Source organism: Ochlerotatus camptorhynchus, unplaced genomic scaffold, assembly GCF_037179485.1.
Source record: "Ochlerotatus camptorhynchus isolate MF236.1 unplaced genomic scaffold, CSIRO-AGI_Acam_v1.1 ptg000541l, whole genome shotgun sequence".
NCBI classification, from domain to species: Eukaryota; Metazoa; Arthropoda; class Insecta; order Diptera; family Culicidae; genus Ochlerotatus; species Ochlerotatus camptorhynchus.
The window spans coordinates 126374-152373 of NW_027041024.1; the positions used below are offsets into that span (position 1 = coordinate 126374).

The 26000-nt window shown below is 35.3% G+C and overlaps 1 protein-coding gene across 3 annotated transcripts in view; it reads right to left on the minus strand.

The window, feature by feature from the left end:
• Window positions 1–26000, minus strand: part of LOC135713166 (longitudinals lacking protein, isoforms F/I/K/T-like) — a 155224-nt gene that overhangs the window by 118627 nt on the left and 10597 nt on the right. For all 3 annotated transcript variants that reach the window (XM_065236279.1, XM_065236277.1, XM_065236278.1), the window contains exons 2-4: window positions 2433–2638; window positions 2091–2366; window positions 1879–2029 (exon numbers count right to left, since the gene is read on the minus strand). In XM_065236279.1, the coding sequence (XP_065092351.1) occupies window positions 1879–2029; window positions 2091–2366; window positions 2433–2606 (601 nt within the window). In that variant the 5' untranslated portion in view covers window positions 2607–2638. The remainder of the gene's footprint in view (window positions 1–1878; window positions 2030–2090; window positions 2367–2432; window positions 2639–26000) is intronic.

Below are 26000 nucleotides of genomic sequence, written 5' to 3' on the forward strand. Positions count from 1 at the left end.
CATAGTGATAGCAATGTTTAACATATTTAGCAGGGTTTTAATCATACAAATGCAAATCGCTAGCTTTCATGCTAAAAAATACTGGTTTTTGAGTCAAAAGTTATTATACGTCGTTTGGTGGCCCCTATTGTTACTTAACTCAAAGTGTATTTACCAGGATATTCGGGAGAATTATCAATTACGTCTCCTTACGTGCAGCCCATTCATCATTTTAGGACCACCGAAACCATCTTAGCAACAAACAGTTCGATTTATTCACTTTAATAATGAGAAAGCGAAACGACGAACGTACACTTTTCACGGATTTCTCAGCGCTGTTACTTAAGTCAAACGGCATCTCCATAGAAATTGGGTGACTTAAGTAACATCGAAAACTATTTTGATCGGAAGGTGATTACGTCAAAAAGCAATTTGACTGGCAAATAAATTTAAAAATGTGATTTGATCCTATATTCGGACAGTATATAGTGTAATAGCAGGAGAATCGATTGACACTGATAGCTCGACTTTGTTTACCTTTGTTACATTCGACGTAATGAAAATTTGCTCTTGATATATCTTATAGTCAGTTACTCCTGCCGGCGAAAAACAGAAGAAAACTTTTGACGAAGCGCATCAAATGGATCGAAAAAATCTACGTGCCTTTTCAGGTTAATTCTATGTAACTTTTTGTTACAGTGTGGGTTTGGAAAGCTTTCAAGATTTCAATGTAAAAAAATATCTAGAATATTGAGTCTAGAATTGTTTTCCAAAACCTCTGAAAATTTATGATAGTTCGATGATAGGTCTATGACAATGTCGAGTTAAAAAAATCGCAACTCCGGATTGATTTGAGATTTGGGCGTAATTGTATTTGTAAACAAACAGATCAATCGCCGATTTCTCGTGAATAAAAGCTCAATCTTATAATCAAACTATACCAAATGATAGAAGAATCATACCTCTACCTCATAGTGTTATTAGTTTTCAAAATTGAGCTTTTATTCGCGAGAAATCGGCGATTGACGTGTTGGTTTACAAATACAATTACACCCAAATCTCAAATCACCCCGGAACTCTTCTTGGCAGACTTTAAACACGGATAAACACAAATTTGTTACCAAATCAAGCTTTGATTTGATGTGAGTTTTTAAAGTCAATTTTTTTACTCTCAACATTGGTCGTACACATCATACAAAATCATCATCTATACGTAGCAAGGCTATGAAAATGCAGACAATGTTAAAAAGCAAAAGAAGGTAGAAGAGCAATCATTGAAGGCCAGAAAAGTGATACCTACTCTGAGGCAATGTTTGAATTCCATAAGAATCACTTATGAAATTTCGACAAAAGGAATCGATATTGTTTCATCGATTTGCCTTATGAAAAATAATATTGACAAAACAAAATAAAACGAAGTAGACTGGAACCGAACCATGGGCGTTGAGATTACGGGGTCTGTGTGTTGACCACTCGTCTTTCAACGCTTGGGAAAATGAAATGGTTAAAGGCGTATAAGACCTACCTCATGTTAGACAATCATTCATATGTTTCGTCTTAAGAAATTCATATGTGTCGTATGTAAGTTGAGCCTTATGAAATTCTTATGTTATGCCTCAGTGTAAGATAAGCTATTTTACAGGGCTCCTATGCAACGACTTTTAATAAGGCGGGATTTTGGGTCACTTTTTCCCCTACTGCGCAACATTTGATACCTACAGATACCTTCGCATTTCGGCAACATAAAAAGTTGAAAATGCCTTGTTCAGTATCCTACAATTTTTCAGACATAAGTTTTCTTTAAAATTGGATCTTTAACTCTGACTCTAGCACTCTAGATCATAATGATAACATTATAAATGGGATTTCCTAGATAAAACATGAGTATGATTTACTTACCAATAAGATTATTATTATCGACGCTTCTTCGTCGAAGTTTTTTACGCTTCCGTGAAGTGGGACTAGCAGAGCCTTCTCGCGATCCGGATATGTCTGAATCGAGCATATCCGTTTTCGAAGGCCTTTTATTTTCGATCGTTAAACCTGTAGCCTGGGAGAATTAAAGATATGCAATTAAATAAATAAAATTAGATAAACGCAAAACACTATACCTTGATTGCAGGTACGGGTGGCGGTAGTGATTTTGTCGCAGAAGTTTCATTCTGTGGCTGCTTCTGCTGTGATGGCGCGGTAGAAGATGAACCCCGATTGTCCGATAGGCCCTTGATCTGCAAAGACTCAGCCGCTTTTAAAAGGGCAGCCAACTGATCCTGTGAGATGTTTACTTCGCCACGATACATGTAGTCCATCATGGCGCGGAGTTCTTGAAATTTCACATCTTTGAGTATGAAGATTGGGTGCTTATCGTACTGTTGTGATAGTAGCGCCTGAATGATTATGAACAAAAAAAAGTTAATGCCTTTATTATAGCATGATGAACATGTAATACTTACCGCAAAATACGGACTACATGCCGAGAGAACAACTTTGTGAGCTTTCAAAAATTTCCCTTCAGCCGCCAATGTGCAATCCACCAATGTTCCATTCTCCAACAGCGTATCGAACACGGAGATGAGTGTGCTCTGGTGATTGTTCCATCGAAGACAGAACTGTTGATCATCATCCATTTTCGTTTTGTTGGTGTCTATTTTTGTGGGTTCTGCAAGACACAAATAATACAAACATTATTTTTTTTTTGTTTATTAATTTATTTGAAAAGCTCAACCGAATTAACTTTACAGAGCCAAGGATTTTTGTTCACTATAGTCTCAAAAGGTATAACACAATAAACATTTTATCTTCCGCTATCCAAAAGCCTCCTCCACTATACAAACATTATTAAAAACGGCAATAGCGAGAGGTGTCGTTGTGGATTTCTTATTTCGATCCGCAGGAGCTGTTCACAAACTAAGTGGACAGATTTTGGATTCTCTCTGGATTTATAACAAAACTGTGCCAACCGTAGCCAACTTTTGCACATTTAACTTTTAATGATGAACCAAATAATTCACTATAACCTGTATGGTTAATGTAGTCACTTAGGCCCATTGGCTTGCATCATAAAATCGATTGAATCCGGGGTACCCAGGTAAAGAGAAGCAAAGTAAGCGCTTAGTTTTCAAATTCGTGAATGTCCGTCCTCTTTTCGTCATAACTTCAAACTCCAGTTTATATACGAGAATAATTTGCTTTTCCGAGAGTTTATCAACACTGGCTGTGAAAACATTGTGATGTCAGCATCAAAATCGTTCAGGAGAAGCTTTTTCTGTTCCGGCATTATAAATAGGTATATTTATACCTTGATTTCAATCTATAATCATAACCCTACTAGACATCCTCAAACAGAAAGTTGTCAAGAAAATACTTTTTTTTTAAGTTTGTTCGACGAACGTTCAATCCAATAGGTGCTGTTTGATGCACTCAACGTGAAAATGCAAACAAGTGAAAATTGGATATACGTACACGCTACTTTGTTGTCACATGGCAGAACTATTGCGAAGCTATATATCTGTTGGGCTCTCACAACACAGACGAGTCGAGCTATGGTGCTCACTAGGTCACGTAGCTTTTCAGTTCGTATTGCCATTTCAAAAGCAAGAAGCAGTATTGACTGTAAAGAAATCATACTGAAAGTACACTGGATTCCATCGCAAACAGAGTCACACGCTCAAAGGAAACCGCACAAAAAAAAAACAGTTTAGTTTTAAAACCGCCTAAATTCGGAAATCCTAAAATAAAACAAAAAACAAAGGAAAATAAATGATACATAACTTTGCAAACCACAATTGAAGAAATAAACAAATTCAGGGCTGTTACAAGATTTTCTAAATTTGATCCGCGATTTCTCAAAAGAAATCCGCGACTTCAAATACTAATCCGCAACAAAAAAAAAAAACTGTTTTCATTGCCTAAAAATAGCATTTTATACTTACTACATGGCATTTCAAGCTTATTACTTATAGCATATGAGATTTGTACCAACTTAATGTTCTTTGAAGTACTTTCACATTTTAATTGAGAGCTTTCTATGCCTGCACCATCATATGCCCAAGGAAGTAGAGAAATTTTCCAACCCAAAAAAATAATAGACCGGACGGGAATCGAACTCAGTCGCCTCCAGTATGGACTTGCTTTGTAGCTGCGCCTTTACCGACTGAATCGTTTGTAACCTTTGAATTTTTTTTAATAACATTGTATCATCTTCAGTTATAGTATAAATTCTGAGTAATTAGTGAACACGGAGGCGAACCAGCCTCCATAATGAAGAAAACTTATCTTAACTTAATTAGTGAACATAATAAAACACCCGTACATAATGAATTCTATTGAATAATACCGGCCTAGATTTGATGAAAGATTATTAAAAAAAAACAATAATGCATTTTCATTTGAAATGCAAATTTTCTTGAAAATTGCGTCTCTGGCGTATTTTGCTGTCCTAAATGTTATAGTTGATTTATCTCTAGTTTTCTAAATTACCGATTCAAACCAAACAACACATAGGGGAATTTACGTATTCTAGTCAATCTAAGCAGCGTCTGCACTTCTACTAGCATTTTCTCAGCGTGACGCACATATATGATGTGTCTGTTTGTTTACATTCATCTGCTGCTTGCTTCTCTATCCATTCCAATCGACAGAATTTTTCAAAACGTTTTGAAAGCGTTTTTACAACGCTCCAAACTTCTCAGGTGAGTGTGACTATTGTCGGCAGTCTCTTTTTCTTCGGCAACCTTCCCATTAGAACTGCGTGTTAACCAGCTGTTCTATTATCGGCAACTCGAAATCAACCTCATTTTGTAGTGCGTATGCTTTATTTGAAGAAAAATGTAGCATTACTGGATTGCTCGATCGTTCAAATATAATCAGATTGAAGCTGAATGGCTATACAATCGTTTGGACACATTCAGGGAAGTGCGTTGATAGGAAAACATAGTGAAATTAACGTTTAAATCAGGGTTGCTTCCACTCACTTGCTATAAAAAAATGTTTTTCGTAATTATGAAATCATGAAATAGTATAATGCTAATTAGTACTTGTAAGTTACAAGAAGAGGTCAAGAAGTATATGTTTGACACATAAAATCTGTCAATATTGCTTTCAGTGCGTCACTATCAGCGATTTTACGACTCGTGAGCGCTCACTCTGAGTGAACGCTCACGAATCATAAGATCGCTGATTGTGACGCTCTGAAAGCGGTATTGACAGGTTTTATGAGTCAAACACATACTTTACACCCTCTTCATGTTACTTACAAATACAACATATCATTGTTACATCTAATGATTGCATAATTCCGAAAATTATTTTTTTATAGCAAGTGAGTGGAAGCAACCCTGGTTTAAATTTTGGTTGCCGAAAACAGTCAATGGGTGCCGAAGCCAACATTTACCCTAATCGAATAATTACCAGAGTTTCATAAGTCACGCTTGTTGATCACGTCGTGGTTGTGTATTTACACGGGTATTCTTGGGGTGTGTCCAATGGTGAGACATTTTCATGATATTTTTTTTATTTCTAATATGAACCTAGCACTTTTTGTTGTCAAATCATAACCGAATCGTATATATGTGACTTTGTGGATATTGCACGCCTTATTACTATGTATACCGGAAATTATAGGGTTTCCAAATCCTCTTGAACATCAGTTGATTTGATTTGTTCTACTAGATCAACCAAGCCTGCAATAATGTCTGTAGTATCGATATCCAATAAGATTCAAAGTGTCTATGTGGATCATGCATGATCTATTTCCGAATAATCCAGATGTTCAAGGTTCTTCAAATCGTCCTGGAATTCAGATAATTTGATCTACAGATCAACCGATATTGGGACAATGTCTCTAGTATCGAAATATTTCCATACAGATGCACAGTGTCTATGTGGATCATGCATGAACTATTGTCATGTATGCCAAATGTTTCAAGTTCTCCAAATCGTTCTGGACCTCATAGCCTAGTCAGTAAAGGCACGGTATTACCAAGCCGGAGGCGGCGGGTTTGATTCCCGGTTGGACATTTTCTCGACTTCCCTGGGTATAGAGTATCATTGTGCTTGCCACACAATATACGAATTCATACATTGGTATTGGCATCGAAAGAAGCTCTCAATTAATAACTGTGGAAGTGCATTTAGGACATTAAGTTGAGAGCACGCAATAAGCTAATATGCACTAATCAATCAGCTTGAAATGTGATTTTGAAGAAGCAATCGTTCAGATGATTTATTCTACTAGATGATCAACCATGACTGGTATTAAAACTGTAGTATCAAAATATGTCCAAACAGGTTCATAGTGTCTATATGAATAATGTTTAATTATTTCCACGTATACCAAATGATCTAGGTTCTCCAAATCGTCCTGCAGTTCAGATGATTTGTTTTACTAGATCAACAAAAACTGGATAATATCTGTAGTATCGAAATATCGATTTGGAAATCCTAGAACATTTGGCATACACGGAAATAGGTTGCCATGATCCACATAGACACTGCAAATTTGTTTGGGCATTTTGCGATACTACAGATATTGAATTAGTCTAGTAGAAAATAATCTGATCTCCAGAATGATTTCCGAACCTATAACATCATGTACTTGTATACCTAGCAATGGTCGGGTACAATCCACAAAGACACTTTGAATCTGTTTGGACATATTTCGATACTACAGACATTATTGCAGTCTTGGTTGATACAGTAGAACACATCAACTGAACTCCAGGACGATTTGGAGAACCTAGAATATCCGACATGGCAATTACTCGCATATATACGATTTGACAACGAAAACTGCTATGTTCATATTGGGAAAAAAAAGAAAAAAATTACATTGGACAGACCTCAGAAAATTTCCGTGTAAATCCGGTGTGACTGATGGAATTGAGATCATTTCTCGATTATTTGCAGGGTGTTTGGTTTGAACCGGTAAAACCAAGTTATCCGGGACGGAAAGGTTACAATGAATTCCACATCATTGAATGTTTCCACGATTTTCGCGACTCAAATCCACGTAAATCGCGAAATCCGCGACTGTTGTAACAGCTCTGCAAATTGATAATGGATAATTTGCAGTATTTAACAACTCTATACTATAATAACGATGATAATGAACTACGCAAATTTCAAAATCCGCATAAAAAAACTTCCCACAAGATCAACCTAAAAGTAAAATTTGATTAAATTTACTCTCTGCACTATTTCCGAACTGGAAACATTGGTTCCATTTTGTAGCTTAGGATATTCCCCCTTATTCTGCGAGTCACGTGACTCTCTGTCACCGGTGAGGTGACAATTGTCACCTCACCGGTGAGAGAGAGTCACGTGACTCGCAGAATAGGGGGGATTATTTGATTCCGTAAGACCACCCCAAAGCTATTTTAGCAACCTCCTTCATAACGCAGTAACCGCACCGGGGGTTGCTATACACGTGCGGGAAATAACAATATGCCTCTCGTTGAACAACGGGTTATCAAATTTGGTAACGCGATAGCGACCGGACCCAAGCGTTGCTATTTGTTTTTCATTTGAAAAAAAAAAATGTTAAAAATTCCTTGCAATGAATGAGAGCAAGCTGTCAATTTGTTAGTTTTTTTTTCAAATAGAAAAAATATCAAATGCATTCATGTAGCATCATCACAGATAATTATCAAACATTCGTGAAGCTCTGGCACCTTTGTTACGAATTTACCACTATTACGGATATTATTAATATTTCAGAGGCCAGCAAAGTGCGCATGCTAGTTTTAGACAATGAGTACATAAAAAAAACAGTAGAGCTTTAAAATCTTTTTAACATAACACTTTTAAGGATATTCCAGATCTTCCGGACGACCGTTCTGTGGCCAGCAGAGAGAACATGCTGGTCTCAAATATCAAAATTCATTCATATAGCTTCACAACAAGAGATTTAAAAAAATCACGGAGGTCTAGAATATTTGTTACGAATTGACCACTTTTGGATCTTATAATCACGAAGCTCTGCGATCAGTTTGTTTTAGCTGTAAGATGATAGATTTAGCTTTCATAGCTGGTAGTGGGTATGTGATGTAATAGTATTGAAAATACAAAAATAGTGACTTTTAAACAAAAATAAAGTGACCAATAGTGACGACGGAAAAAACAAACCAAAGGAAAAAAGGTGATATTTTCTACGAAGGAAGATTATAATATTTGTAAATCCTTCACTTTAGTAACGTCAACCCCCATGGTCCAGCGGGAGGAAGTTTGTATTCGAGAATCAGTACAAACTCAGGTCTTTTTTTACACGGGGGATTATTTAGTGTACAAAATAACAAGTTTTTGGTTTTTCACAAGCTAAAATATTAAAAAAAAGGTTTTGATACCATTCGTTATTATAGCATGCTGTGGTCCATAAAGAAATATTTTAACAATTTCTGTATTCACACAAAAAAAAAACAAATTTGATTTTTTTCTTCAAGTATGCCATTTGATTACCTATGACATGAAACGGATAATGTGTATCGTTATCGAGAAATCGTTAAAAACGGAACCGAAAACCGTGAAAAAAATGAGTTTATATTCAAGAACATGTGAAAAGAGCATACAAGCTTTTTTTCGAAAGTTTATCAACTGCAGTCTTAATAGGCTAGTATCTAGGTTTGACTCTCCATATAATACACAATACTAAACAGACGACTCGAGTTATGGTGCTCATTAGGTCACTGTAGCTTTTCAGCTCGTATTGCGAATACATAATCAGGAACATGTAGATACGAGAAAATATCAATAATATTGAAAGTAATCCTAATTTGATTCCTACTCAACAACATGTGCCGCACAAAAAAAAACATTCAAATTTAATAAAACCGCATAAATTTCGAAATCCGCATAAAAAAACCCACCCAAACTCAGAAAATTACAAAAAAAAACCTACCGTGAAGGCACCATATTTGATGCGGTTCCTAACTTGACACACTCGATCATTTTCGACAATTTTCCATTAATATTTTTGAAATGTTAACGTCGTAAATATTAGGTTCCAGTGCTCTAGGATGATGGTGTAACAAAGTTTTTAAAAATATCTCACCAAAATCAAAATGCGATTAAGAATAGACAAATATGGAACCGCGTAAAATAAGGTGCTGGCACGGTGAAGTAACCGGAAAAAAACCCGTAAGAACACAGTCCAAATACAAAAAAAAAAAAAAGATAATTGATAATTTTTTTTCCTTGATTTGTTTCCTGTGCTGAGTAGCAACGCTACCGACGCTAGGGAGGAAGCTCCCACACCTGGACCCTACCTAACGACCCATCAACTCATGAACCGGGGATCAACGGCAGTGATAATTTGAAGAACCTAATAACTATATACAAAAAGAAAAATAATAATGGACTATCTAGGTAAATTTCATAAATGAGTATAGGTACAACAGTTCAAATTCTACGTTCAAAATGCAATCCACAAAAAAAATCATTTGAAAATGAACAAACAAAAAATGTCCACATACACTTGTAAATGCTAAGCAACAATAAAATAAGGGTCATTCAAAATTATTTGTATGTATGTATGTAAAGGATACCACTCATTGTTGCAAGGCACGCTTACCACTACACCACAGGCGCCGTTATCAATGAAACATTGTAAGTGTATAGATTTCGTCTACTTATGCAACTTTGCATACTTATTTTCTTTAAAAAAAATCTACACCAACATTTGGAAACGGCAGAACTTTTTTGTCATCATTTTCTTCAAAAAATTATAATTCAATAATGTCAAGTCCTACAAAAATGTTGGCAGAGGATGATTTGTAGAGAAATACATGAGCTAAGAAAATATATATAAAAAGAATAAAGTCCCTTTTCTACTCTGAAAAAAATAATTTTTAAAACTCAAAATGTAGGGGAGAATGGTATACAACGCACCCCCTGGGCAGAACGCACCAGCTGACTTTCATTTGTGTTTTTCATGGCTTTTACGTAACTTTTTTGTTGTCTTATCAAGCAGCACTTCTAGCATAGCATCTGAACTCAAAATCCTAGAAATAGATTAAACATTCCAAGAAAAACTCAAAATAACATGAAAAAGTGCGTCTTACCCAGGGGGTGCGTTATGTACTGTTCTCCCCTACCTAGAAAATATATATTATTTCCAGATACAAAAAAGGTGCACAAGCCTGTCTGTAGGTTTAAATTATTTGCTATTTAAGTGAAGATGTAGATACGACCCTATTCAATGTAGTGTAGAAACAGTGACAGTGAGAAAGTAAATTACTGTAACGTTTAATAACAATTATTCTCATGGATGCCTGAAGTGTTTTTAAATGCAGTGCTGGTACTTCGAATCCCAAGTGCAACCGAAACAAACTACGTTACTTAACACCAGTATTAATTCAAAAAATGCAATCTATGGGATATACTCACCAACTGAATTGTACAGATGCGCATTTGTGAGTCATACCGTGCATTGATTCAGCACAATAGATATACATCCAAAAAACCGCGTTCGGAACTGTGCGATCCACAACCATCTACAAGTGCGTATGAACCACCAACAAGTGATGAACAACCATCAACAAGTGGCCACCACCAACCAGGTAAGAATACTCTGATCGATAATTTTAATTTACACCTTTTTTATTTGTAGACTAAAAAAATACTTGTTTAAACCTTGCACACTTAATAATTCATGTTTTACTTTTCTTGTCTTACAGAAATACCGTCAATTCCATCATTAGAATCAATTGCATCAGCGGACCAGTTACACACCATATAATGTGGAAATATTCAATAGCATCAATCACACATTAAATGTTTCACCAATTTCATTAAGGAATATGAGGACCATGGATGCATAAAAAAATCAGCAAACATCACAACAAGCAGTACGACAGAATTTTTTTTAATGATTTCTCTCAAAGAGACATATACAATATTTGAAGAAACGTATTATTAAAATTGCAGGGCTGTTACAAAATTTTCTAAATTTGATCCGCGAAATCCGCGATTTCTCAAAAGAAATCCGCGACTTCAAATACTAATCCGCGACAACAAAAAACTGTTTTCTTTTCCTAAAAATAGAATTTGTATACTACTACATGGCATTTCAAGCTTATTGCTTATATAATAAGTAAACATATTATATTTTTGCCTGCTCTTAACATAGTGTTCTTTGAAGTACTTACACATTTTAATTGAGAGCTTTCTATGCCTGTACCTCACCTATGCCCAAGGAAGTAGAGCAATTTTCCAACCCGAAAAATTAATAGACCGGACGGGAATTGAACTCAGTCACCTCCAGCATGGATTTGGTTGTAGCTGCGCCTTTACCGACTGAGCTAAAGGAGTATCATTTGTAACATTTGATTTTTTTTAATAACATTGTATCATCTTCAGGTATTTATGTATAGTATTCTGAGTAATTAATTAACATAATAAAACACCCTTACATTATGAGATTCTATTGAATAATACTGGCCTAGATTTGATGAAATGCAAATTCATCATTTGCCCAAGAATACGAAAATACTATTACAACCCCACGAGAGCTCTACGACTGGGCAGTTAAACAGAGAAAAGCATCACAAAAATGTCAGAAGAACGAGAAGATTTGTTTCACCACGCAAAGACGATATCTGGTTTCACAAAAATTTCACAGTTTCAGCCTATTGCCGATAATCAATTTGTAGCTAAAATATATTTTAATACAACGGAGCATCCAAAAAAATTTACTTTGTTTGGCAATGTTGAGAAATAATATAGGGGAAATTTAAGTAATGTCGGCCTAAGTGTCCCTAGCCCCGTAACGTGGGTAGATCACATTTTCGTGGTACGTTACGGGATGTAAGATCTACCACCGATTCCTAGTCCTGACTTCTTCAAACTAGGGGAACAGGATTTTTCAGTAATCAAAGGAACACATCTTAGTCCTGTTACTTTTTATGCCTTGTTGATAGTGATAAGTCCTCGGGTTGCCTGGACCGAGGATGATCTTGAAACAAGGAAAAAATGAGTTAGTTAGTCTTCACCTATGTGATTCCTAATCTTCTAATCGTTGTTCCCTAGTTTGAAGTGGTTAAGACTAGGGTTCTGATGCATGGTCATTATCGGTGTCATAGCTTGTTTTTGTTGTTAAGGAATCCAATTTTGACTGACAAAGGGGCGCGCCTTTGGAGGGTGTTCCAACTCCGAAGGGTATAAATAGCGGAGCCTTTCAGTTAGAATCGATTCCTTGCGATGAAGGCAAGAATGACAACTGTATCAAAACCGAATACTTCATCATTTCTCAATAGTGATGGAGTAATACGACATGCACTAAACTAAGGACACGGGATATACTACAATAGATCAAATTACTGGTCGCAGTGGTGTTATGTCCCGAACAGAGGAAAAAAAAAAAAAAGTATCCCTAATTTGGGCCCATGCATAAATTCAGCTATCGACTAAATTTTCAATAGCAACCAAAAATAGGAGGGTGCCGCTCCTCCCCTTAATGCTCAATAAATGAAAGAATTCCTAGGGCCCATTAAAATGTTACGTAATGCAACAGATTGCTTTTAAATACTATGTAGTGGTGGATAACGTACTCTTCTTATACTTAATAAAATAGTTGTAACACTTTGCCATACGACTCCACCAACAAGCACTTGACATACTTTTCTAAACAAATTCCGCATGTACGACCAATGAGAACGACTCAAAATTGAGTAAGAGTTACTCATATTTGAGTTCAGGTTACTCAAATTCGCCAAAACGTAGGTCACTCATAGAATGAGTAAATTTTCGAACGCTTTTCCGAGGAAAACATCTCGAATATGAGGAAAACTGATTGTGGTTTTTGTCTGTCAACTAGTACAAACCTGTGTACAATGTTCTTAATTTTTCCCCATATTCAAGAAGTTTTCCCCGGGAAACTGTCCTGACCTACGTTTAAGAGATTTTGAGTAATCTGAACTCAAATGTGAGTAGCATTTTTTGTCTATGTGCGATTGGTTTCGAAAGTATTTGTTTTTCTATATCATTAAAGAAATAAACTCACGCCGACCCACGCCACCGCCGCTGAAAACATACGGCGTGACGCCGCCGGCAGAAAATAACATATCACGCCGCCGCCGAAAATATTTTGATCGGCGCACAGGTCTAGTTTATACAGCAGAACTATACACAGGCTACTTCTCCTTTTTTTTCTGAAAAAAAAGTACGGGAACGATTTTCAGTTCAATGCCTACCGTACGAGAATCGACCTACCTAACGTCTAATACAGACTTTTTTCACGTTAGTACATGTAGCAGCGTTTCAGCAACAAAGTCAGGGGCTGAACACATTGCTGCAGAAACATCACACAGTGAATACATTATAACTTTGTGGATTACTACTGTGATCTTCCACTTTTTCTTGCTCCTATTTACCCACAAGCACAACGTTTCATGACACCTAGAGTGAAAAATATTCGCCTCGTCACCGAAAGCCCCATGATCGCAGGAACCAACTATAACCACTACATATGCAATGTACGTTTTCAGTTAATATTATTATTCTGTTCTGACGAAGCATGTGGTTGTAAGGTACCCCTGTCAAGGAATAACTGCTGTATGATATTGGGTAGGTACCTATGGACTGTTTTCGTTTTTCTTTTGCTGTGGCGATTGAACGATTGTTGTTCTTGGTCGTTTTCAGCGCGTTCGAAAACGACCAAGAACAACAACAGCACGACGAATTTAGTTACACACAACTCCAACAGCAGCTGTCGTAAGTAGTAAATATACCGTAAAACGGGGTACCTTTGATCAATGCTTGAATGTATTATTTTTTTTAGCTATAGTTGATAAGGTTAACATCATTGGGGCTTCATCCAGCCTGTTGATATAAAAACAACAATAAACAAAATAAGACATATCGAAGGAACATCGATGTAGATTTACATATCAATGTCAACCGACAAATGGGATTTTCTAAATCAGAAGAAACATGTTAAAGGGTGCAACTCGGAACGTAAACAATGATTTTGAAAGTCGATTTCACACGAATAACAACACACTCACGCAAACTAATTGTAAAAAATCGATTTTTCGACTACCCTTACATGGAAATGGTCACCCTAATGACAAAATTAAAAAAATAAGTTACGAGCGAAATCGAAAGCAAAATATGAGGATCGACAAAATTTAAATCACTCGAGTCTGGTAGAAATGGGGAAACATTTCACAATAGTTTCAACGAATATAAATTGCAAATGAGAAATGTTTTATGAATCGTAATCGGAGATTTCTTGAAGAATTCTTACTTCGAAAACGAGGAGAACTTCAAGGATAATTCCTAGGTGATTCTGATGAGAATAACACATTAATTTTAAGGATAACTTAATAATAACAATAATAATAATAAAACAGAATTTAAACGATTTTCTGAGGATAATTTCAAAGGAATACTGAGGGATACTTAGAAGAGAACTTTAAGCAAGTCAAATAAAGGAATCGTGTTCTGAGGTTAATAAAAAAAAACTTTGTTCAAGAAAATACAGAACAGATTTCCAATGTATTCTGAAAAGAATTCCAGGAAATTTCTGAAGGAGAGTTTTGCGTAAGTTCAAATAAAACTTTGAACATAATTTTAAAGGTTTAAAAGCCGAATAAGCCATTTTTTAGCTGAAGATGCATATACTTGCTTGATTAAGCCCAAGCTTTTATTCAACTTTCAATTTTTATTGGAACATGTCCAGAATTCAACAAATTCTAATCCCAATCCTAATTGTCCAGAATCCAGTTTCCTACAACTTTGTCTTAGAAGTCATTTCGATTACATTAGCCGTTTTCGTTCTATGATTTATTAAACAATATCGAATATGCCATTTTGAAAAATTAAGCGTGAGTCATAACGGCCGAATTCCAAAGCAAACTTGGTTCATTGATGTTACAGAAAGTTCTAGATAGAGCAACGGGTTTGAACTAAGAAAAATAAATCTGAAATTTTGCACAAGTATAATTAAATCTAGACTAACAATTGAAATAGGCGGAACAACTAAACGTAAACAATGACTTTAAATACTAATTTCTCGAGAATCGCCCCTGCTAGTTTTTGACTGTTTCGCCTCAATGTTAACGTACTTTTTTCCTGATGGTTTGTTACTATCGACTTGTAGTTTGTTGGATTCCAGATAAATTCATGTGTTGTGTTTCGCTTATTTTTAATGCATTTCGTTTAGGTTAACAATGTTTCCTTTTGATAACCAACCGGTAATTTCAAGGAATAGTAAAATGATTAAAATGATATATCTCGTCTTGTGTTGAGAAAATATGTCTGTTTCGCCCCATCTATGTATATGGAAGGAATCGGGCGTAAGAAACAACTCAAATTGGAATAAAAAAGTTGGTTTCGCCCTTATGTTTTTCGAAGGATGTACATTACAGGGTGGCCAGTGACTTTTCATTTTGAAATTCCCGGTTTTTTCCCGGTTCAAATCTTAAAAATTTCCCGGTTGTTAATATTCAACAAAAAACGAAACTGTACGCATTTTTTAAAACGTGGCCAACTGTAAATTTTCAGTGGTTATTTGTGGGAAAAATTAAAGCCAAATTACAGAAAGTGTTTTCTAAAGCTATAGGAAAAATTCAACTCTATGAGTCACTTAATGTATTCAAAACAATTTATTGATCTTTCGAGATACTTTGATAAATCGAATTCTACCAATTTTTATGATCAATACATACAGAGATTAAGCTAACTGGGCCAAATGCTATCATTTTCATTTTCATTTTGCAGCGTTTGGTGGGGCAATGGGAGCGCAAGTCAATCCAAAGCCGAGGATAAAGGACGGGTAATGGCTGAATAGTCTATGCGGACCACTTGAACGCCATGGGAAAAGGAAGGGATTGAAGAGGCCGGTTATTGGGGGGTTTTGAGGAAATGACACATAGTGATGCTAAATGTAAAGAAACCAAAAATCCATCTCCCACTGATTCATCCTTTCACATAAATACCAAATTGATATTTTAAAGCAATAATCAAAATAAACAGACAATACATAAAAAGTCTAGTTGCCAGTTGCTTTAAAGGCTAGTTGCCTCCCTAAGCGGACCCTTCGCATCCTAACTCTTCTGTTAATCCACTTAATGCTACTACCCGAGCAAAGTCGGTTAACAAAATGAAAGCAAATCGATATTAAAGTGTGCAGTTCCTATCATAATGAAAATTCATTTTGATTTCAAATGTTGCGACATAAGTCTGATATCATATTGTGCTTTCATTATGCAGTCAAGACGTTTTAAATGAAAGCAACTTAACTTGAAGTTCTGCTGTTTACGTCTTGTTTAAAATTTAATTGAAATTCATCTGTCGTTGAACTAATGATTATCGTTTATCTGATTTGTTTAACACATTTAAGGTCATTCGTGACTTGCCCGCGTTGAGATTGGAGCCTAAGTCTTTCAGCTTGAGAAACATGAATGGTAACCATTTACTCTAGGCCCGTATTCAGTTAAACATTATGAATGCAAAATCAGTAATCAAATTGATTTCATTGTAAGCAGGATTAGTTTTCCGTTTGCTTCAACAGTGTAAAATTTTGCTCTCATTTTTGCTGTGTTAACCGTTAAGTCAACCAAAATGAGATCAACTGGAGTATTCAAAATAAGTTACATCATAACAGCAAATTTTGATTTCAATTTGATCTTCAGCTTTGCTCGGGTAGGCTGTCTAAATTTTCTTATTTAAGGTTATACGGCACGTCATGCAACAATGGCTGTCCCTACAATCATTAAATAAATGTATTATGGTATGCGTACGAAAGACATCTTCCTACAAAACAGTAAGTTACTAATTATAAACCTTAAAAAATGGGCCTGAATTGTATGAATAAGATCTGGATACATATTTGTACACTTTCCTACCAAAATATTGCCAATTCATTCACGCTTTCGCAATAATTGCATTAAAAGTACGATCAGTCGATTTTGTTCTGCTCTGGGCATGTAATTAAAATCACTGTTTTCACTAGCTTTCACTTCTCAGAACCCCACTAAAAACAATTACGACACGTGCTTCTACAAGCACTTTCAAGTTAATTCACTTTTAAATACGATATTTACTTAAATAATATCATTTGCATCGTTAAAAACGCGAGCCGCGAATAATTTTGCAAGGTAATCAAAATACCTTTTTTCTACACACCGCATTATGGAGGTGTGTGTACGAATCATCTATCACCGTATCCAGTGTTGTCGATTTAATTGAAACAAAGTGTGTAAAAACAATGCTTCTTTTGCTTTTTAAGGTGGTTAAACTGTGTGCAATTTTGAAACTATCACTAATAAATGTTTAAAACAATTTCTTATTTTGTTTCTCAAGACAAAAAAATGATAGTAAATGATGCTAGAAATTTTCTAAAGAAAACAATGTGTCGTTCTGGTTGCACTGCTCAAAGCCATCAGCTGATATGCAAAAGGCGGCCAGTTCATTTTTGCCTACTTTTGACTTTGAGTATAATCGTATTCACCTACTTTTGGGTACAACTAACTTGTACTAGTTGAAAACAATCAAATGAAAACTCTTCGACCCACATTACCAACTTTTGGCTTCCTGCAATATAGTGCCGAAATTTGTGAAATTGAGTCACTTTGGGATCTTTTTTCTTACCGTGTGTCTGGAGGTTTGAGCTCTGGAATCACTTTTGGAAAGGTCGTATGTAACCAAAGTATGATGTTGAATCAATTAACTGCTATGATGACTTGACATGTTGGTCTTGGTGGCTAGGCGCATAATTATTTTCTGTATAGGAAGGGGTGTCCTGGGAGGTGGTAGGTCGATAATATTGGCAAATTGAATGGAAATGTAGTAATAGTCTCTGTTACACATTCGACCTAATAATAACGAACTCTAGCAGCTAGGTTTACGGTAGTTACGGTAGTGCATGATGTACACTCACACCACTACAGCATCAATGATAATTAATTCACTGACACATAGAAAGGAGAGAAAAAAAAAAGCAAAAAAAGCGTGACGTATCGTATCACCTTAAGTTCGTTTGATGATTGTGATATCTCTAGTCTAATTTAATAAATAATTGAAATCTCTAATCTACCTACCATGCTTTATTAAGTACCTGCACTTGTGAATGTAATCTAAAATTTAACGTGTTTCAAGTTGTTTCTGACTTTGACCTATATTTAATATATATTAGTTCGTCCCAGGTGACACCTTCAAGTGACTAAAATGCTTCACTTTGAAGTTAGTTTCCTAGCTGATTTTTAAATTACATAGGGTATATGCTTCAACTACGCTCACACGTTTCCACTATGTCGCACCACAAAAATACGTATGGTTATGTCACAATAGAAGCACGCCACAGTGGAAATCCCGAGCCATAGTTCAAACACTTATCCCAAATCAAAATGAAGCACATATAAGATTAGTTGCAATACCATGTACAAAAATGGTGTTTACTATTGTTCCCTGAGTAACACCTCAATGAAAACAACAACGAAAGCTTGTCACGCAAGTAGAAGGAGCACTGTTGGGCACTTTCTTAAATATTTCAATAGTATAATTCCCTTGCAAACCCAAATAAATCTATCTGCGTAAAAATAAATAAAATAAGAGTGATTTGCGGCAAAACCCGCCAGTATCGCACCCAACGTCAGTGCCTATACGTAAGCGTACTACAACGCGGCTTTCAAATAAAGGAGTAACAAGTGTGATACTATCACTTCAGGCTAGAACTTTGATTATCTTATGCAATGGTTCATCAGAGAGGGGAAGCTCAGTAATCCTCATCGCATGCTCATGACGCTATTCTGTCATGGCATAAGCCAACGACGCCGGACCTAAACCAACCGTCTCCAACGCTCCACTATGAAGCATAAGATTAGGCCCGCCCACCAACGTCCAGGTTAAAAAAACTAGCCAAGGGGAGGGAAGGTTACTGGGCCAAATGCTATCTGGATGAATAGGTTAAATAATAGGTGAATTGTGCAGAATAAGGGATTTAATTAAAACAAATGTTTCAGAAAAATGAACTTGGTACAAATGAGAATAAGAGCAAGTTGATAGTGATATCGGATAAAGAAGATGTGTATTCACTGAAAGATTATTTACTAAAAAGATAGATTCCCAAGATTCTGGGGCTTTGAAATTTGTGTAGGGTCTGAAAATAGAACTTTTCTTCAAAATTTGGGATTAATAACAATCTTCTTGATGTTGTTAAAATGTGAGAGTTTAAAAATTTCCAAGATCAGATTGGAAAAAAAAAATCATATTTATTATATGATATATTTATCGTGCAGTCATAATTGCCAAGGCTCTGAGAGAAGTATTTTAAGAGTTAAAACAAATTACAGAACAATCGATAGAATCTTGCGGACAAACCCTGGAATTTTCAGTAAAATTTAAAAGTATTCAAAGTGTTGATTTCAAAAAACTATTCAGGAGGATCCCACATAGTTTTCGAAGGAGAAATTAGGAGCAGAATTCCAGAATTATTCTGATATGAAGTCCTTAGAAATTGTTAGAAGAATATGGAGGGATTTCTGTGGAGAAGATTGCAAAATCTAAATTAAATTATTAGGTAATTATTGAAGAATCCCAAGAGAATTATGATGAGAATTCAACAAGAAACAGAGTTCTAAGAGTGTTCTGGCGATTATTTCAACCCTAGTGTGAATGATGCATCAAAGAGCTCCAACAAAATTTATTTCAAAAACATTGCTAATAATTAGGAAGAAATTCTTTAAAATACTCCAAGGGGTTTCTAAATAATTCCAAAAAGAATTCAATGGTAATTATTACGCAGAGTGGTTTCTGGTTAATTTTAAAAGAATTCTATAATAATTCAACGCAGAATTCTAAGTTCATTCTTAAATTCATATCATGAGAATTTAAAAAAAAATTAAAACCCGGGAAAAGAATAGTTCATTTTCAGTTTTTACAAATATTTTTTTCTTAAGTCCAGCATCTTCAATATTTTGTTTTAAGGCCCATGCACTTTACATCTGAAATTGAATCGCAAAAATCAATTTGAAATATTGCTGAGTGATTAAATTCTAAAAACAATAAGACGGGAATCTGAAGAAAATTATGCAGCACATAAAGAAAGACATTCATTTGGTAAAAAATCACTCTGTTTCCATGGTTTATTCTGAAATTCTGGTGTGAAAATTTATTCATATGGTGTGATTAATTTATTTTTCCCGGTTCTCTTATGGATTTCCCGAATTTTTCCCGGTTACTTTTCAAATTGCCGGATATTTCCCGGTTCGCTGGCCACCCTGACATTATTGTCCAAAAAAATAATAATAATATAGTTTTGTAGTATTTTAATAATAGTATAACGTGATGCATTAACCTCAGTTTGTTTACACTTGCGACATTCGCTCTTATTCCAGCTCTATCTAGAATTATGCGAAGTTTCTTGGAATTTTGAGAGGTAAAATATAAAATTTGTTTATTTTTTCGTCATTTGGGTCTATTACAGAGTTGTTAAAAGAAGGTCTGTAGAACAATACAGCAGTTTTTATTTAAATCACAAAGCCGCATTCAGTTAGCGAATAGCGTACCTATTCGGAAAATTTTGGAGCTCCAACAAATAATAGAACTAAGATAACTCTGCAGCCTTTGAAAACTTGATTGAAGTGTTTTCGAACAAATTTAGCATGTCGCATTTAACGTCTATTAGAAAAGCGGCTTACAATGACAAAAACAAGCCTGGTGTTATGAAAAGCTAAGCTCTTTCATGGTATGAACGCTTGAAAAGTAAACTTGCTCTCTCTCGGTAATAAATTCTCCCTAACGTTTTCCAAAAGCGCCATTTTTGTTTTGTTATTCTATACCATCCTTGCCCGGTTTGTGGAACATCTGGCACAAATATTATGAAAACAGCAGTAGCAGCCACCAGAAAAAGAAGCAAAAAGGACGCCAGTCGTTGTTCAGTTGGGGTGATCGGTACAGTTGGTACAAAATATGGATACGATATTCTGCATTTCTTCGTGCCCAATCGTAACAGTTGTGCAGTTGCTCAAAATTTATCCCGAGATACACTTCCGGGGGTTAAAGCTATTGATGGGGTGTGCATAAGCGAAGGGAGGATTATGCTTCAATGAAAACGTTGTTGCGCATGTTCGATCACCACTGAGGATTCTCCCCATGCTTTAGAAATTGAATAGACACGATTTTCTTTTCCCCCTAGCATTTGAGAGAATCGACATTGAAAAGAGGGTTTGTCGTTGAAAAACTACAGATGTATGCTAGGGCAGTATTTGGATTAACGGCCTCTTATGCAAAAAGTTGTCTCTGATGGTGGATATTCAACATTTTCTAAAATGTAAAATGTTTGGCTGGGATCAAACTAAACCGATTCGGTGAGTTCGACAAAATTATTATTTTTTTACATCAGATGATACACTCTAGCTGTCAAATTGAAGTTTAAGATGGCACAACTTGATCATTTTCGTTGTAGCGCCATCTAGTAAGTATATTCAGAGCTGATAGTGGGTATGTGATGTAATAGTAGTGACTTTAGTGACTAAAACTACGAAAATAGTGACTTTTATACAGTAAAAAAAGTGACCAATAATGACACTTATTGATCGGGAAGATATGGTTCCAATCTTCCGTTGATTGCGATTGCTACTTCGAGAAATTTTATAAACTCACAAACCCATCATGCGTATTTTTCATGTTTTTAAAAATAAAACAAATGGTTTAAGGTGATACGATACGTCACGCTTTTTTTGCTTTTTTCCTCTCGTTTCTTTGTGTCAGTGAAATGATTATCATTGATGCTGTAGGGGTGTTAGTATACATCATGCACTGTCGCAACTACCGTAAACATAACTGCTAGAGTTCGTTATCAATAGGTCGAATGTGTAACAGTTATTAAAATAAATAGAAACTTAGAGAAAAAGTGATATAGGGTTACGGTATGTAATGTGGGTCTAGTCCTTTCATTCGGCCTATCACGCAAATAAATAATTAATTAAGGAATATTACACAAAAAATAAGGAAAATATTGATCACTGATGGTTGATAAATGTGTACCACACACAAATCAATTTATATCACAACATTTCAATACATTTTCAGCTCTCGTAAGTAATAAAACTGGTTGAGAATATCACAATGTTCGGAGTTTTTAGCCGCCATGACTTATAAGGTTAAGATGGGAAGGTTGACTGACGATCATCAAATGGCCTGATTATGGCATTTATTGATTGGAATTACCTGATAATACACACTAGACGTAAAACTTACAGTTGCTGTTTGAATATTTTATGTTTATTTTAATTGTTTAACAACGTTTTCACAAGTAAAACATGGACCCAACTTTAGGGACACATTTCTTTTCTATGTTCCTAACTATGGCCCATGAAATTCATTTGACAGCATATAGCAATAAGAGTAACGTCAACAATGTTGTTTTGCATTTGGATGATAAGGAACGAACAGGAAGGGAGATTTTTTCTGCCAAACCTGTATAATGAACATCACAATGTTCTGATTTAGATATTCTGCGGTCAAAAGACGATAAGCGAAATTTTTAATTTTTAATTTTTAAATTGAGTGATTTAATGTAGTTTTCGTAAAATTTTCTCTAAGAAATGTTTTGAGGAATGAAGAGCATTAAGTTAACAGTGATAGTGATAAAAAAAAATACATCAGAAAACGTTACCAAGAGCGTTTTTTTGAGGATCAAACAAGATAGGACGAAGTTGCATCCATAAATAGACCCAATTTGGGGACAATAGACCCATATTACATACATTTCCCTCGTGAGTTATTGTCTTAAAAAAAGTAAGTTTTTCAACTTTTCGTGGTTTCTGATAGCAAACGACATGATAAGCATATCTAAGCATACCATTTAGCAGTAGAATATCGTTTGCAGGTAAATTCATTGATGAGTTATGATTAAAAACGTAATCGATGGCTGCATATTAGACCGAGGTTAGGGACGTATACCCTATATCTTAATGTGAATTTCAACCTTTATCATCTTTTAAAGATTATCTATTTATCATCCAATTTTGACACCATTACTAAATTTCTATTCAATTTGCCAAAATTGACGATCTAGCACCTCCCAAGGACATCCCTTTCTCCTTTCTATACAGAAAAATGTCATACACCTTGTAACCAAGGCCAACCAAGTCAAGTAATTATAGTAGTTGATTAATTCAAAGCCACACTTTTTACACTTTGGTTACATACGACCGGTCCAAAAATGATTCCAGCACTCAAATCTCCAGGTACATGATAAGAAAAAAGTACCCAAAAGTAAGTTTTTTCGCACATCTCGCCACTTTATTGCAGGAAGCCAAAAGTAGGTGAAGTTAGTCAAGGTAGTTTTCATTTACTTGTGTTCAAATCGTATGGAATTGAAAATTCGCTTTCTACCCAAAAGTAAGTCAGTTATACCCAAGAGTAGGTGAATATGGTCGTGAGTATACTCAAAGTTAAAAGTAGGTAAATGTGATCTGGCCGTAGATCGTTTTTTCGTATTGTGTATGTTTTTGTTTTTGCATCATTCTTTTCCCGCCTTTTAAATATCAGCTGATGGCCTCGATCAGTGCAACCAGAATGAAAAATATGTTTTCTTTAGAAGATTTGTAGGTTTATTTACTTCCATTTCTTTTCTGGAAAAACAAAATAAGAAATTGTTTTTAATTTTTATTAGTGATGGTTTCTTAAGGGGTTACGCCTACCTGCAAACTTTCAAAAAATCGATTTTTTTACTATCCTAATCGAAAGTATATAAAGTCAAGAATATTTCCTCAAAAGATCAAGTTGATCCGATGAAAATTGTGAAAGTTATGCGACGTACAAAAATAATCACTTATAGTGGACTAAACCCAACTTGAAACTTTAAACGCGATTATCTCGGAATCATATTTTCAAAACCGGTCCAAAAATTTCTCAAAATGTATACATTCGATTCGTTCGATTCGTTTTGATTTCTGTTCAGTACTATTTTGTGCAGTCCACGATCGTTCGGATTTCGTCTATCATTTAATTTCAATTTTTTACAGCCGATCAAAGACAAATTTTAAGGATCAAAAATCGGCACTTCAATTTTGCAAGGCCGCCATTTTGTCAAAAAAATTAAAAAAAACCGGACGATCAAGGACTAGTTTAACACATGCTTAACGATTTGGCATGGTTTTTTTTTATTTCAGATGATTACATCACAAACCGCAGTTGGCACCGCAAAAAGCGTTTTTTAGAACATCGTCCACGGGGAGCAGCCGTGGGGGCACCAGGACCTCGTTTTACCAGTATCGACTGATAAATGTACCATTAATGTGTGTTTAATAAACGGCAGAAAACCGATTTTCAATGTTGCGTCGTTTTCGAGAAAAAAATCCAAACTTTCGCTTTTTTTCGGTCTTGCAGGTAGGTGTAACCCCTTAATTGAACACAGTTGAAGAACGTTCAAAAGCAATAAAAACATTGTTTTTAAATACTTTGTTTCAATTAAATTGACAACACTGGATATGATGATAGATGATTCGTACACACACCTTTGTAATGTGGTGTGTAGACAAAAGGTAAACAAAACAATTTCAGCTTTCAAATTTATTCGCGGCTCGCGTTTTTAACGATGCAAATGATATTATTTAAGTAAATATCATCTCTAAAAGTGAATTAACTTGAAAGTGCTTGTAGAAGCACGTGTCGTAATTGTTTTTAGTGGGGTTCTGAGAAGTGAAAGCTAGTGAAAACAGTGATTTTAATTACATGCCCAGAGCAGAACAAAATCGACTGATCGTACTTTTAATGCAATTATTGCGAAAGCGTGAATGAATTGGCAATATTTTGGTAGGAAAGTGTACAAATATGTATCCAGATCTCATGCATACAATTTTGGCCCATTTTTTAAGGTATGTAATTAGTAATTTACGATTTTGTTGGAAGATGTATTTCGTAAGCATACTCTTATAGAATTCCACACATTTTTATTGACGAATTTCCATGGAAAATTCCACATGATTTTCATGTGACCACACATAAACAGAATCCACCCAGAAGCACACATGAAATTTATAAGTCAAATGAATAGTATGTGTGGTTACATATGGCTTTTCTGTGTACACATATTAAGTATGTGTCCGACACATAGATATCATTTGTTGATCACATTGCAAAAATTCATGTGTGTGACACATAAAAACAATCTTTGAAATTTTATCAGTGTACCAAAAACATGTTTATTTTATGATTGTGGGGACAGCCATTGTTGCATGACGTGCCGTATCACCTTAAGCACAGACAAACAGACATAACACTCGCAAGTTGTTCATCGAACAAGCATTTAACGGTCAATTCAAAAGTATCGTAGTTAGTAGTACCGCCACCTGTGGCGCGCATAGTTAATTCCCTTGCGTTTGACGTTTACACACTACCGCCATCTGTTCAGCGTACTACCCACCACAGTGTACTCAATAGATGGCGGTAATGTTTTAGCGACGATGTTTTACAGTGAGAAATATTCAATGTGTTATGTCTGTTTGTCTGTGGTTTAAGGATCCCATAAAATTGTTCTTGAAAAATAAGTATGAATTGAATAAGCAAGAGCATGGCCCAATTCTAACTCACTCAGCACGCTTTGTCTACCTCGTTTTTTTTAAGCAAACAATTTACTAAGTTGATATTAGATGCAAAAATCGCGAATTGGTGAGGCACATTTTGACAATAATTTTATGGTAGTTAATTTTAAAGATCTGGGATATAGATGAAGCGATGCGTTTATTTAATTGTGGATCTATGTTAGCGTGGAGGCGAACCAGCTTCAGGCTGAAAGCCTCCTAAATAAAGATAAATCAATCAATCTATGTTAGTCATGAGCATTTTAATAAAAAAAATCTTTCTCTTTTTTGTAGTCTGTCTTTATCGTTCCTCCCAACAGAAAACATAAAAAAAAAAAACTTAAATCTGGAACCTAGACAACTTTTCTAGATCACAGTCTAAGTAAAAATTTAAATGCGTCAAGGACATAAAATCTCGTTCGTGAAAAATTAGAGGTTTAGGGATACATTTTAGAGTTTTGGACATATTTTTTTAAATTCGAGACATTGAGAAAATTG